This window comes from Dama dama, chromosome 5 (assembly GCF_033118175.1).
Source record: "Dama dama isolate Ldn47 chromosome 5, ASM3311817v1, whole genome shotgun sequence".
NCBI lineage: Eukaryota > Metazoa > Chordata > Mammalia > Artiodactyla > Cervidae > Dama > Dama dama.
Window position 1 is genome coordinate 103015608 of NC_083685.1, and position 14189 is coordinate 103029796.

At 50.6% G+C, this 14189-nt stretch overlaps 2 protein-coding genes across 9 annotated transcripts in view; one reads left to right on the forward strand and one right to left on the reverse strand.

Moving 5' to 3' along the window:
* Positions 1 to 1592: 1592 nt before the first annotated feature.
* CENPV (centromere protein V) lies at positions 1593 to 10085 on the forward strand. The gene is made up of 5 exons (XM_061143584.1): positions 1593 to 1974; positions 3975 to 4073; positions 5301 to 5370; positions 8747 to 8861; positions 9775 to 10085. The coding sequence occupies exons 1-5, from the start codon at positions 1622 to 1624 to the stop codon at positions 9897 to 9899; spliced, it is 762 nt and encodes a 253-aa protein (XP_060999567.1). The 5' UTR covers positions 1593 to 1621; the 3' UTR covers positions 9900 to 10085.
* The window catches only part of PIGL (phosphatidylinositol glycan anchor biosynthesis class L), a 51698-nt gene continuing 39920 nt past the window's right edge, over positions 2412 to 14189 (reverse strand). The window contains exons 6-7 of one of the 8 annotated variants that reach the window (XM_061143581.1): positions 13964 to 14097; positions 2412 to 5309 (exon numbers count right to left, since the gene is read on the reverse strand). In XM_061143581.1, coding sequence (XP_060999564.1) covers positions 5229 to 5309; positions 13964 to 14097 — 215 coding nt within the window. In that variant the 3' untranslated portion in view covers positions 2412 to 5228. Of the gene's footprint in view, positions 5310 to 5403; positions 8654 to 8829; positions 9142 to 11603; positions 12076 to 13963; positions 14098 to 14189 lie in introns of those variants that run through there. The other 7 variants (XM_061143579.1, XM_061143578.1, XM_061143576.1 and 4 more) reach the window with 7 other exon arrangements.

The window sequence follows — 14189 nt, forward strand, 5'->3', positions numbered from 1 at the left end:
AGTGAACTGTACACGTTAAAATGTCTGTTATGTGACTTTCATCTTAATTTTTAAAAATATTCAATAAAAAAGTAGAAGACAAAAGATATGTGCATTTTGCTGTGTATAAACTATACATACACCTTGAATGAACCCCTAATACATACAGCTAAAGCTGTACTCAGAGGGAAATTTATACTCATTAATATTCCTTGTGGACAGTGACTGCAGCCTTGAAATTAAAAGACACATTTGCTCCTTGGAAGGAAAGCTATGACAAACCTTGACAGTGTATTGAAAAGCAGAGACATTAACCTTGCCTGCAAAGGTCCATATAATCAAAGCCATGGTTTTTCCAGTAGTCAGGTACAGAGAAGACTGAGCACCGAAGGATTGATGCTTTCGAATTGTGGTGCTGGAGGAGTCTTGAGAATCCCTTGAACTGCAGAGAGATCAAACCAGTCACTTCTAAAGGAAATCAAGCCTGAATATTCATTGGAACAACTGATGCTGAAGCTCCAATACTTTGGCCACCTGCTTCAAAGAGCCCACTCAATGGAAAAGATGTTGATGCTGGGAAAGAGTAAAGGCAAAAAGGGAAGAGGGTGGCAAAGGATGAGATGGTTGGATGGCATCACTGACTCAATGGACATGAATTTGAGCAAACTCTGGGAGATAGTGAAGGAGAGAAGAGTCTGGTGTGCTACAGTCCATGGGATTGCAGAGTCAAACACAACCTAGGGACTGAACAACAACAAAAAATACTAAAAATAAAGAACCTCTATTCAATAAACTAACGATAAGATAAAAACAAAGGAAGGTGAAAATGAAGGAAGTAGGGCACACAAAAGTAGAAAAATTAGTAAATGAAAATGTTATTTCTTTGAAAATCTGAATAAAATAGGGTAACAAAATAGGTTTGGAAAATATTTGAGTTCCAGCAGTGGTTCTTGTGAGTTTGTCTTTAAATTGGTGCTGTGACCAATAGAACCATAATAATGGAATTTGGTGTGGAGTTCATTCATTTATTAAATTTAAAAAATCTGTTGACCATCGAGCTCCTGAAGACTCTGTTTTATAACCTGTCAGGAAAGCCCAAGTGTAAGAACTCTGATTTCAGCTGCTGCTTGTCCCGGAGAGGCAGGTCATTTATCCACATTACCTAGCTCATTCGGTCGCGCGGTGGCTCCTGCCAGGCAGGTGCTGTCCTCATCGGAGATGAAGTTGCCTCGGGGTGCCTGCTCGCATATGACTGGGAATTCAGGGTGACCCAGGCCACTGGAAGGCAAGAGGAAGCCCTCAGGGGTTTCAGGGGGCCCGGAGGCGCCGCGGCAGGTGCAAATGGGCCCCGAGTGTCGGGAACCGAGGCCCGAGGCCCGAGGCGCGGTCCCGCAGGGCTTACCAGCTGGAGCGGCACAGGTGCGGGCCCCGCGGTGGGCAGGGGTGGGTGCGCTCGTGGCGACCAGGTGCGGGCGGGGCGGGGGCCGAGGCCGGACACCGGCCAGGGCGGGGCGGGCGCTGCGCCCGGTAGGCCAGAGGGGCGGCGGGCGCGCGCGGACGGCGGTAGCGCGCGGGGCGCAGCGGGCGCGCGGGTGAGCGGGGACGCGCGGCGGAGAGGCCTGCGCGCCAGGCTGCGGGAGCCATGCGGCGGGCGAGAAGCGGCGGGGCGACCAAGCCACGCGGGCAGAAGCGGTCGGGGACCTCCAGGGCCCCCGCCTCGGCTCCTAGTGCCGACCGCGCACGGCGGCCCGCGGTCCAGGCCGGGGGCGGGAGCCGGGCGGCGGCGAGGCAGCCGGCGGCCAAGCGACGGTCGCCGCCGGCGCAGGAGGCGGGCCCCGGGGAGCCACCGCCGGTGCCGCCGTTGCCCCCGCCTCCGCCCGCGGCGCTCGCGGCGTCCGAGCTGGACCTGGGCGAGCAGCGGGAGCGCTGGGAGACCTTCCAAAAGCGGCAGAGGCTCAGCTTCGAGGGCGCCGCCAAGCTGCTGCTGGACACTTAGTGAGTGCGGCGCGGCCGGGCCGGCGCCCCTAACGTCCCCGTGGTGCTCGAGCCGCGCACTGGCCGGACAAAGGCCTCCGCCCGGCCAGCGCTGCGCGCCCAGGCGGCAGCCTTCTTGGGATGAGGGTCGGCGCGGCTCCCCGGTCCCGGGGCCTCTTTCGTGTTTGTGCATGTTATATTTGGAGAACGGCTGTGAGGGCAGGGCCGGGACGAGAGGCGCTGGGACAGTTCGGAGCCTCCGGGGAGGCCGGCGGCCCGGTTACAGCGCGCGCACTGCGCGGAGCCATGCGGCGGGAAGACACAGCGGGCCTCTGGCTTCGGTACCTCCGCGGGCGCTCCAGGGCCCGGGGCTCTGCTTCCCCCAGCTTTGCCACCGCGGGCCGAAGACCCCCGGCTTCCCAGCGGCCGCAGAGGACTTTGGACGGTCCGTGGGGTTCGCAGTGAGCTGTTAGCTCCGGGGGGCGCCTCGTCGTCTAGATGAGGCCCCTGCCCTGTAGCGCCCTTAATATTTCATTGTCAGTCGTGTTTTAGTAGAACCCCTTCCCCCAAAAAACAAAACAACCCAACAATTGCATAACAACTTGAGGATCTCTTTTTCTTAAAAGTGTTTTTTTGTCTTTTGTCCGTAAGAAATTCTCTTCGTTAGGCGAGGCTTCTCAGAGATGGAATATTCGGTTTTCCCGGTGCTTCACTTTTTGGTTTATCATCTTGGACTGTAGGCTGAACATTTTGAAATCTACATCATCCAACAATTTTGAGCCCTTAAAGTGTGCCAGCTACTGCCCAGTGTCCTAAAACGCAGATTTGGAGTAAATTTAGACTTTAAAACAAACTGATAAATGGCCAAAAAAAAGAAAGATTTCAAAGTGTTGAGGTGAAAGAATGCTTTTTTTTTTTAACCTATCAGATTGGTGCAAGTTACATTCATTCGAGAAAGAAAAACTAAAAAGAATATATAACTCTTCACTGTTACTGTTAAAACATTATTGTATGAATCTGGAGGAACATAGAGCAAACAGTCAACTGTGGGTCCCTCTGGGTGTTAGGAGACTTTCACCCTTAGCACTGTCAAATGTTGTAAGGTTTTTTACCATAAGCATTGTTTGTGTATGCAGGGAAAAAATATATCAAATTAATGGAGTCAGCTTGTATAGAAACATGAAAAAGCATACAGTCTTGGTAACCAAATAAATGCAAAATAAAACTGCAGCAAGCTACTTTCCCTGTAATTATTGCTTGAGAAGATTCAGTGAAATGTTTTCTCATTCATTACTGATAAGAGTGTTCAGCCCAATAAAAAAAAAAAAAAAAAAAAGAGTGTTAAGCCCTTCTGGAAAGTACTTGGATGATATATATCAAATCTTAATAATGTCCAGTGAAGGACCTGACTTACAAGTTTTAAAGGGATTAAAGTTGAACATAATGTGTACAGATAGCTCTGTAAAAAGTCACATGTATGCAAAATACAGGAGGGAAATACAGCAGAATTATAGGAGCCTTTTGTTAACTTTCTTGAAGACTCTTCTGAACCACTGAACTCGGTCTGGTCCCCTTGTCTTTCTTTTTCTTAGCAGCCTGTACACCCTTTTTCACAGTCATGTAAATATTCAGTAATTTGGGTAATGGCTGCTCAAGGTCCCTAAAGGCGGGGACCCTGTCTACTGTCCCTTGTTTTTTATTGCCCTGCTTATAAAAAATCTTAATTAGGTCTGGCCATATAAATAAAAATGTTCAGGTGGCTGGTTTAGGATCTTCACCCCAGTTCTTTCTTTCCCATACATTGGGAATAATTTATTCTGCAACTTAACAAAATAGAAGTGGAAAAAAAGAGCTCGTAGACAAAGAAGGCACTGAATCCTTTTATAAAACTGAGGACACCTCCTCAAAAGCAGAAACGTGTCCCTGTTGTCCCGTGAAGACTCCAGTTCCATCTTGTTGCTCTCTTTCCACTGCAGCCTGAGTGCTTAGGAATTCTAATCTCTGATTTCTGTTCCCTCCAGCGAATACCAGGGCCTGGTGAAACACACAGGAGGCTGCCACTGTGGGGCCGTGCGCTTTGAAGTTTGGGCTTCGGCTGACCTGCACATCTTTGACTGCAAGTGAGTGTCTTCTTTTCCTATATTGTTTCAGAGGACACAGCGCGTGAGGGTGCTTCAGCATGGTCTGGGGAGTTGGGGTCCAGGTGAAACGACCGTGGCCGTGAGCAGGGAATTGGGGTCAGGTGATGGGTAAAGGCTCATGTTCTGTTTTTGCCTTTTATGTGTGTTAGATGTTTTCATTAAAAATTTTAAAGATGGCGGGCGGCTAAGAATAACAGCCTGCTGTGTGTGTGACAGCTCAGTCCTGCAGCACAGCCGCAGGGGACATGGAGGAGCCCCTCGACTTGTGCCAGGCAGTTTCTCAGAGAAGAGTGCCACCCGTGTGTGGGAGAGAGTGGTACCCTGAAGATGGTTGGGCTGGATGCTGGATGAAAGGCCTTGGGCAGAGTTTGCAGAACTCCACAGAATTGGGTGGGGTGAGGCAAGTGCGTGCACACCTGGAAGCTTGGCATGCCCCAGGCCACCTGGCCCATTTGTCTAGGTGAGGCAGGTGACTCTACCAGGGTCAGCAGAGGGCCTCCTGTCAGCACCTGCCCGCCTTGTGACAGGTCAGGCCCTCCAGGCTCAACTTCTGACCTGTGGTTGGTATGTAACTGACTGTTCAACAATAGCCAGTTCTTTCTGCCCTTTGGTGCTGTGGTGCCTGGGTTATATGTGAAGAATAAATAAATTCCGTGGAATTCCTCCTGCGGGGACTGACCCAGTACTAACAGATGGAAGAAGCCACCCCATGGAATAAGCTGTTAGAGGACCCCGTGTGGAATTAGAGTTTCGTAAAAGGCAGACTAAAACGAAGGATTTAGGTTTACTTCTGAGGACCTGTGGGCTGTGGAGCTGGGCTTCCTCTGATGCGCGGAGGAGGTCAGGGCACCTAGGCCTCCTTGTCTGTTTCTGCTGGGGATGTGGATCCCGAGGCGGAGAGCGGAGATCTGCCTGATGCTTGTTTTCTGCGAGTCTCCGGAACCCACCCTTCCCTTCACTCGTAAACCGGAGCGGAGGCAGGGTGGGCAGCAGGAACGTGGTTCTGCACGTCCTGGTTTTCTTAGGCCTGCACTGTTGGCTATGGACCTGCGGAGCAGAGGCCCCCAGGCACCCAGCCCGCCTGCCTGAGCCACCCTTCCTTGGAGGGCAGTGAGAGGGCCTTCACCTCCATGGTCAGCCGGCTCCTGGGACGGGGAAACCCAGGAGGCACATAACCATCTGGGGTCTGCTCGTGTCTTTCTGTAGCTGCAGCATCTGCAAGAAGAAGCAGAACAAACATTTCATTGTCCCGGCCTCTCGCTTCAAGCTTCTGAAGGTGAGTGTTTTGAGCAGGGCTGGGGGGCCCTGCCCTGGCTTACAGGGGGCCGAGGGCCTCCTGGGCCTCTCGGGGGCTTTTACTTTCCCTGTCACCCAGGTTTCATGCTTCTCTTTAAAAGGTTGTTGTTTTTCTCCTTTATATTTTGGATACATATTTGATCCATTATGTACAAACATGGAGGATCAGAAAATAAATTTAAATTTAAGATCACCCAGATCCTGTCAATCAAAGGTAACCATTATTGTGTTTTGGTGTGTGTCCTTGTGTGTTATTTTGGACATGGATGAATACGTCTAAATGTATGCATTTTTCTCAGCACAGAATCTTACCTCTTTTTCTGTTTCATAACTGACTCTTACCATTTCCTAATGAAAAATAAATAATTGAAAAGATTTTTTACTTTATTCTTTGGGGGAATTTTTTGTGCTTGATCCAGCTTTGCAAGGTACAGAGTGAAAGGCCTTCCTACCATTGTCCCTCGGCCCCTGGCCTCTCGTCCACCCCCTCCCAGCCACAGCCACTTCCTACTTATACAATTATGGCTGTATTTGTAGTGGTTTTTGTTATATGAATGTACCACAAGTGATTTTCTACACTTAAACGTCTAGGTTGAGTGCAGTGCTGTCTTGAACCTCCCTGTGTGTAAGTCTTTAATAATTTAGAAATTGTTTCTTTGGATCAGTTCTCTTGGAAGTAAAATCTCTGGTCAAAGAGTACAGAAGCTTTGGCACTCTCTGCTCATGGGGTGGGATGGGGCTGTGATTGGTCCTCGGGTCCCATTGCCTGCTGTGGTCTGATCAGTGTCTTTGCTTTGGGGTTGTAAGCTGTGCGAGGGTCTCCTTCTCTGGGTCAGGAGGGGCTCCTGGAAGCACCTCTATTCATGTCTGTGCTCCTGGCCCCGGGGCCTTGGAACTGAGTGGCCACTCAGTGAGCGTCTGGAAGGAGAAGCTGAGATTTAATCCCAGGCACCTTGGGTCAGTTTGTCTGCTTTTCTTTGTCTGCCCTGGATCTTTCCCGTGGGTGTCTTGTGTGGGGAGGAGGGTGCCAGTGGGCAGCAGGCCTGCCCTTGTCTTTCCCACGAGACCCCCTCCCCTGGGTGCCAGCTAGAGACTGTGGCCCGACCCCCTGAGACAGGTGGTCCCCGAAGACACATGGGCGGCCAGGAGCCCTCGGTTTCAGAGTTGACAGTTACCCACTTTGTACCCGCCATGGGCCCGCTCATCAGTTGTTGCCCTGGTGTTTACTGCGCTGTTCTCTTCTCTGACCCAGCCTGTTGAAGGAGCAATTTTCTGTTTGTTCTTTAAAATTAAGTACAGAACTCATTCTTTGATTCAGCAGTGTTTATGGGCACCTCCTGTGTGCCAGGCTCTGTCACACTGAAACCCAGCAGTTTATGTGGCAGACAAGGCCCTTGTCCCCTCAGAGCTTATGTTTTACGAAGGGGAGACAGAGAAATAAGAGGCCTGGAAATGCCGTGTGGAGAGTTGAGCAGGGCAGCGTGGCAGAGGCTGGCTGGTAGCGAGTCTTGGTGGGCTCGGGCAGGCCCCTAGAGATGAGGCGTGTTGGGGGTGCACACTCTGCATGTCCAAGGAGCTGCAGGTTGGCCTTCGTGCCCAGAGGGTGGAGGCAGATCAGTGGGCAGCCTGGAAATGAGCATCCTCAGAATGGAAGGACTGGTCAGGCTCAGAGGGTGTGACCCCTGAGGTCGGGAGAATTGACCATGGGTCGGTCGTCATGGTGGTAATTTCTGACAGGGCATGGAGACAGAAGTGAACAGGGAGACAGAAGTGAGCAGGGAGGTTGAACGTACAGGGCATTACAACTAAGATGGGCCATGTGTTTAGCAGAAATTTCGGGAGTGGGTCAGGCTGGTGGGTGGATGCATGAACAGGGTGGGGTGGAGTCTGCGTGTCAGCACCAGGCCCTCATGCTGATGAGACCCAGGACGCCATGAGGCTGTGAGTTTCTTGAGGGGGAGTGTTTGATCAGATAATCCTGCGTGGTTGGGGACCATGTGACTGTTCTCTGCTGCCTGTGTGTGGAGGAGAGGTCGGCGGGGGGCGAGGGGGGTGTGGTTTGAGAAGAGACCCCTCAGGGAGCCACTTCGTTATGTGGCTCTGAGGCATCCTCTCCATGGTGATGGTCGGGGAAGACATGTGGAAACCTCTGACCCTTCAGTCACCCAGTGTCTCCAGAGATAAACTACTGCTTTCTCAGTTCTTTCTTTGAAAGTGCGTGCCAGGGTGTGTGCTTTTTAAAAATAGGAATGGTATAGTGTACTGCACAAATTGTTTCAAACCTCGCCTTTTCAGTTCCCTCTGTAACCTTGGAGATTGTCTGCCTGTTGGTATTTCTAAGTGGAATTGCCTCATTCTTTTCAAAACTCGAAGAGATTCCATTCTTATGTCTGTATTTGATTCCTTTAACTAATCTTCTGTGGGACAGTTTCCATTTTTTTTTTTTTTTACTTTAAAATATCAACTTTATTTAAAAAATCAACAATAAAAACTGCCACACAAATTATCAATAACAGACGCTTCTATCAATTCAAGTGTACATTATGTAATTCCTCAAATAAAAGACCTATAATTTCACAGTTTCCATTTTTTATAAGGTTTCGCCTTTACAGATGGTGCGTTAACACCTATATCCATGTACTTGGATGAAATACAGAGTTTTAATGGCAGGATACATTCTTAGAAGTGGCATTGCTAGGTTAGAGAAAATGTGCATTTTGCAATGTTGGCAGGTGTTATCCAGTGTTGTGGATTTGTATTCCTGCGATACATGCAGGAGTGCACATTTCTCTACACATGCAGTTCCAAGTAAGCTCAGTTGGTGATTTTTGCCTGGAACAATGAAAAGCATACCTCACTGCAGTTTGTGAGCGTAGATATCATGTTGAAGGTTAAAGAGAGACTTGTTCTCCGGTTTTTCTGAACTATCTGTGCACATCCTCTGCTGGGTCTCCTGTCTGTGTCTCCATTAGGGATGTTAGCCCGTGATGTTCGGCATGTGTCCTTTCCTGGTCCTTTGTAGATGAATTTGAGTCCAGTGAGCGTGTTCTCAAGGCCTTGAGCAGTGCTGTCTGGGGACATGGGGACCCAGTCTCTCACTTGATGCCTCCTCATTTAGGCCTGGGCCACAGAGGGGAGCTCAAGGTCAAAGGTTTTGTGTGCAGCTGACCCAGGAAGAGCCCTGAGTTGTCACGCTCCAGGCTGACGGGTCTCCAGGTGGTGAGGATGGGCCCCGACCTCAGATTAGACGTGTCCTCGTGACCCTGGGAGCCAGACCAGAGGGCGTTCCCCACTGAGATTTTTACAGGGTTTATTTCTGTAAAAGACAACTGAAGCTCCTTGTCTGTGTCTCTCAGGGAGCCGACAGCATCACCACGTACACCTTCAATACCCACAAGGCGCAGCACACCTTCTGTAAGCGCTGCGGTGTCCAGAGCTTTTATTCTCCCCGCTCCAACCCTGGAGGCTTCGGTGAGTGGAGTGGGGTCAGGCTTGGGGCACCGATGCCCTGTGGCTGCCTGGAGTGAGACGTGCTCTGGGAGCGGGTGCTGGAGTCTTTGGCCAACCTCCTGCCTGGCCAGGCCTCTCCCTTGCGTGTGTGAGAGGAGTGGGGCTCGTCAGCTGAACTCTTTGCAGACACGACATAGCCTGGCCCTGGACCTCCAGAGGCCCTCCGGTCCTGACTTGAATTTCCTGCTGCTGTGGGAGCGGGATACTGCTGGGGGACCCACTGCAGGGGGAGGACATGGGCCTGGGGTAGAGGTGGGGGCGCGGGAAGGAGGTAAGGATGAACAGCAGTGATGATGCCAGTAAAACTGGGCTTGTTCAAACACAAATAGGGAAACCCCAGGTTCCTCTTCTTGGATCTGGGGGCAAAACCACCCTTAGACAGTTGTTAAGAATGACACCAGCCGCCGTGCAAATCAGGTAGGAAGCAGCCATGGAGGCTGCTCCTGGAAACTTGGCCCTGCAGAGACGCAGCCTCCAGGACTGCTGTGGGCCAGCTGCCTCGAGCCTTGGGGGGCGCCTGACGTCACCCTGCCCTCCTACCCTTCTTCCCATAGAGCTCCTGTCTGCTCCTTTTCTGCCATAAGGAGCGTCTTTCCTGCCTGCCTTCCTGTACGGATGGGGACACGTTTAAAGCTGAGAAAGTTACCCCTCAGCACCCTGGACAAGGCCTGTGAATGCCTCAGGCTGCCCAGCAGAGGTGGCTCTGGGCTCAAGCCTTTCTCTTTTGTCCTCTCAGCTCAGTGTTAATGACGGTCAGCCCTGGCCACCCCTGAGCCCCGTTTGAGAGAAAGAGAGTGAGCCAGGAGCTGCCGTGTGAGCTGCAGGGTGGGTTTGTCCGAGAGCCTGCCCGGCTCTCACGCCTGCCTCCCTGCAGGGATTGCCCCCCACTGCCTGGACGAGGGCACCGTGCGCAGCGTGGTGGTGGAGGAGTTCAATGGCAGCGACTGGGAGAAGGCCATGAAGGAGCATAAGACCATCAAGAACATGTCCAAGGAGTGAGCTCCTGCACCTCCTGCCCAGGAAGGGCCTACGGCCTCTGCAGTCTGCTCCTGCCACCAGTGTCTTCAGGCAGCTCTTGTCCTCCCCTAGCTCAGATTTTGACATAGGCTAGTTGATACCCTTCTGTCCCCCTTCCTGACTTTTGTGCGATCTTCTAGAGAAATAAATATTTTTAACATTAAAGCAGTTTCTCTGGCTTATCGTCTTCTCTGTCCTTTGGGTTTGCTTCCGAGGCCAGTGCTTCAGCGGCAGGTAATTACTGAGCACTGTTAATGGTTCTTGCAGCCATGGCCTGGCCAGGGGGTGGGGTGGGGGGGATGGTGTCAAAGGACAAACAAGAGCTGGTGAGTGGTCACAAGCCACCCGAGCTGTGAGAAGAACATGAACCCAGGAGTCTGGAGGAGAAGAAGCTAGTTGTGGAAGACCTCGGGGGGAGTGTGATGGGAGCCTGTTTTTTTTAAGTCAATCAGCTTCTGATTATTTTTTCCCCCCGATTGTGGTAAAATACACGAAATTCATTTCTAGTGCACAGCTCAGTGGTGCTGGGTATGTTTATGGTTTTGTGCCACCAATTTCCACAGCTCTTCATTTTGCTAAAACTGCACCCCCTCTACCCATCAACAGTAACTTTGAGCCTATGTGTTTAAAGGAAGCAGGATCTGGGAAGAGAACGGAGAAGCAGCTGTGGACAGAGGTGCGGGCACAAGGTAAAGCCAGGCTTGAGGTGGGAAGAAGTAGAGAGTCAGAAGGAAACAGAAGCCGCCTGTGGCATCCTGGTTCTGTCCTATATGTGCTGGGAAGCCCTGAGGGCTCTAAACAGTCTTCTGACCCATACCCTGTCCTCACCCTCTGTGTTTCATGTAGCTTTGTATCATAATTAGTGCTTTATTTATTATAATAAGATGCTTTCTTAAAGCATTCCTTCCATTACCAACTACTGGGTGTATACGTACATGCATAATGGCAAACAGTAAGTATTGCTCTTTGCTTTAGGAAAGTGACTTAAGAAATTATCTGGGAGGGAGAGTAGACCAGAAAAAAGCAGGAAGGGACGTCCAGATGGACTGGGGTTCTGTGTGGTTACCACGTCAGCTGAAGGCCAGTTGGAAGGAGCTGGTAAAACATTCTACAGCTGAAACAGGAGTATATTCTGGTGCAGTGAACATCCCCTCTGACCTGCATCCCTCTTGCAGTGGCATATAAAACACAGTTTTGAGTCTCTTAAAAACAAATGCTAAGTCGCTTCAGTTGTGTCTTTGAGACCCTGTGGACTGTAGCCCACCAGGCTCCTCTGTCCATGGGATTTTCCAGGTAAGAATACTGGAGTGGGTTGCCATTCCCTTCTCCAGGGGATCTTCCCCACCCAGGGATCAAATACATCTCTTACGTCTCTGGCATTGGCAGGCGAATTCTTTACCACTAGATTCTGTATGTTTTGTTTTGCAACTTGGATTTTTTTTTGTTTGGTAGCATCTTGCTCTTCTCATGTCCCCTGCATTGGGAGCGCAGAGTCTTAGCCACTGGACCACCTGGGAGTTCCCCTTGGGGAGGCGTTTTCCCTAGATTTCAATCTAATGTGTAGGCCACAAAGATAAATCCATGGAATTATGGTTGAACAGATTCAGTATAGACTGTTGTTCTGTGTATGTATGGGGGGCGAACCTGCCTTGGAAAAAACATGAAAATGCATGACATAGGATGGGATTCTAGAGACCTTTACATTTATTTTTAATAGTTGCAGGTCTGTGTTAGGGAGTTGACAGACACTGTGCCATTGTGTGAACTGTTCCACACAAGAACTCGAGAAGCTAGCAGGGTAGCTGTCATTGTCCTTGGCTTGGTTTGTGTTTGGTGGCTGTGGTTTTGTCGCCCAGAGGAAGATGCTCAGGTCTGGCAGCCTGTTGGGTCTGCACAGCCCCCATTTTATTAGAGGCCAGGCAGTTTGGAGGACAGGGCCCTGGAACTCAGGCTGACACTGGGATGTCCTTGACTCAGGGAGACAAGCCTGCTCCAGACAGGCCCTGGGCTCCCTGGCTGTCTTTCCCTCGGTTCCTTGGATCCGAGAGCCCATTCCGGCTCAGAGGAAGTTCAGAGAGTTGATCCTCATGTAGCGGGAGAACAGCACATAGAGGCGGCGGAACCAGAGCAGCTGGCTGCGGTGGCAGGACATGGCTGTCTGGGGGGACGAGAGGAGTGGTTCTGGAGCTGGTGCCTGGCCGTGTGCTGTTTCCATCTGCCGCCTCCCACCTGCGCACTCCGAACTGCAGCGGGACCTGGCTTCCCCTGTGACCTTCGAAATCCCCTGCACTGGCCTCTAGTGGCTGCTTCCTGCCCCGCTCCCCCACCTCCTGACATCCCCTTGACAACAGCAGCCGGTCCTGATGCAGCCGAGCACACTCTCCGTTAACAACCCTGTGAGCGAAGGGCTGTTACTGTTTGTTTGTTTGTTTTTTAAACAGATGAGGAAACTCATCCATCTCAAATAGCAAGTAGGTAGTAAAGCTGAAATTGGAACCCAGAGCCCTCAGGTTGACTCAGCCTACATTCTTCACTCCTTTGCCCCACCTATATTCTCCATCCTTTGGCCCTGTTACCCCTCTGCCCAGACTCCTCTGAATCAGCTAAGCTGGGTAAATACAGCCACTCTGAGAAGAAGAAGAAAGGAAATGGTACCCATAGGTACAGGGTCTCTTTGCCATCCAGTGGGGGAACGTTATCCTATTATTCAGAACTAATGTAGCTCGGTTTCTAAATAGAATAGATCATAACAACTGATTTAACTAGATATACCCTATAAATACAGTTCCTGTTTTTCTGTAAGGACCATAACTAATGCTTATAATCTAAGCGAGTATCATTGCAAACATTTACGTAAAAAACTCATTTTATATTCACTGTTTGAACATTCGTGGCTTTAGAGATGTAAATACCCCGTGATGACTGCAAGCTTGAAGCTGATAATGAGAACCATAACTATATTCAGGCAAAAATATGAAATACTGTGGTTTCAACAGGAAATACAGCCGCAATTTTTAAATAAAAATTTTTCTCAGAGTACCATTGGAACATATACATTACCATCTGTAAAATAGATAATGGGAGCTCAGTCTGGTGCCCTGTGATGGCCTAGAGGGGTGAGATGGGGTGGGAGGTGGGAGGGAGGTTCAAGAGGAAGGGGACATGTATAGACCTATAGCTGATTTATGGTGTTGATCAGAAGAAAACAATACAACATTGTAAAGCAATTATCCTCCCATTAAAACATTAAAAAAAAAAATTACTCTCAGAATCCCACATGAGTTCTAGCCTTTGACCCTTTCCACTTCCATGGCAAGAAAGCAAAGGGTTAAGGGCTAGAACTCCTGGGCAGCCTCGTCCCTAGCCCTGTGCTGCTCAGACCCCCTGCCCCACCCATCACCACTTTCCCAAGAGGGCCTCACCTGGCCTGACTCCTCAACAGGCAGACAGTGGGCTGCCCACTGGTCTTTACTAAGGCTCCTGACAGGTCTGAGTCCTTAGACTCAAGCTGGAAGCCTGGTCCACATACAACAGTAAAAGACCCATAAATCAAAATGTCCAACCTTCAGGGGTTTGTGAACTGTTATAAGGTATGTCCGTGCGAAGGAACACAGGCAGCCATTAAGATTTGAACACGTAAGGATGTCAGAGAAGACGGTCATGATGTTAAAGTAGGTTTCAAACAGCAGGCTCTGTGTCACCCCATTTTACATACATATGTCAATACTCTTGTGTTTGAATGATTACCTGTACGGGATGGGGTTGCAGGTAGTTTTGATGAATGATTTTTATTTTCGACTTGCTTTTATGTAACTACTCCCAGACTTTCCACACTGAGCCTATATTGTTACTTGCTATTTTTTTCCAGCTTGTGCTAGTTCTAGACTCAGAAGACAAGGTGCTAGTCCCTGAAGGTCTACGGCTCCCAGTGTCTGGCTGTGGGCCGGCTCTGGGGACAGAACCACTTGGAAGACCTTGGGTGAGGGGCTTTGGGGGACCTGGGATGGGGCGGGGGGAGCGGTGTGGGGGCGAGGGGCGGTCCTCACCTGGGCTTGGGCTGCCTCACGTTGGGTGAGCACGAAGAGGGCGTCTCGGGCGAGCAGCAGGGAGCAGGGTAGGTCCAGCAGACAGAGGTATTTGCGCAGCAGGTTCACAGACTGGAGCATGAGCACCGAGCATCCTGCGGGGGCGGGGGAGGGCAGGAAGACCTGCAGCTCCAGGCTGGTTTTCCTGAACTCCCCACACGCGTGCCCTGCCTTTGCAGCTCAGGGC

Coding starts and splice junctions, on each gene's coding strand:
- CENPV (XM_061143584.1), top strand. CDS start 1,622: ATGCGGCGGGCGAGAAGCGGCGGGGCGACCAAGCCACGCGGGCAGAAG. Junction 1,975..3,974: donor AAGCTGCTGCTGGACACTTA/GTGAGTGCGGCG, acceptor TGTTCCCTCCAG/CGAATACCAGGGCCTGGTGA. Junction 8,862..9,774: donor CTCCAACCCTGGAGGCTTCG/GTGAGTGGAGTG, acceptor GCCTCCCTGCAG/GGATTGCCCCCCACTGCCTG.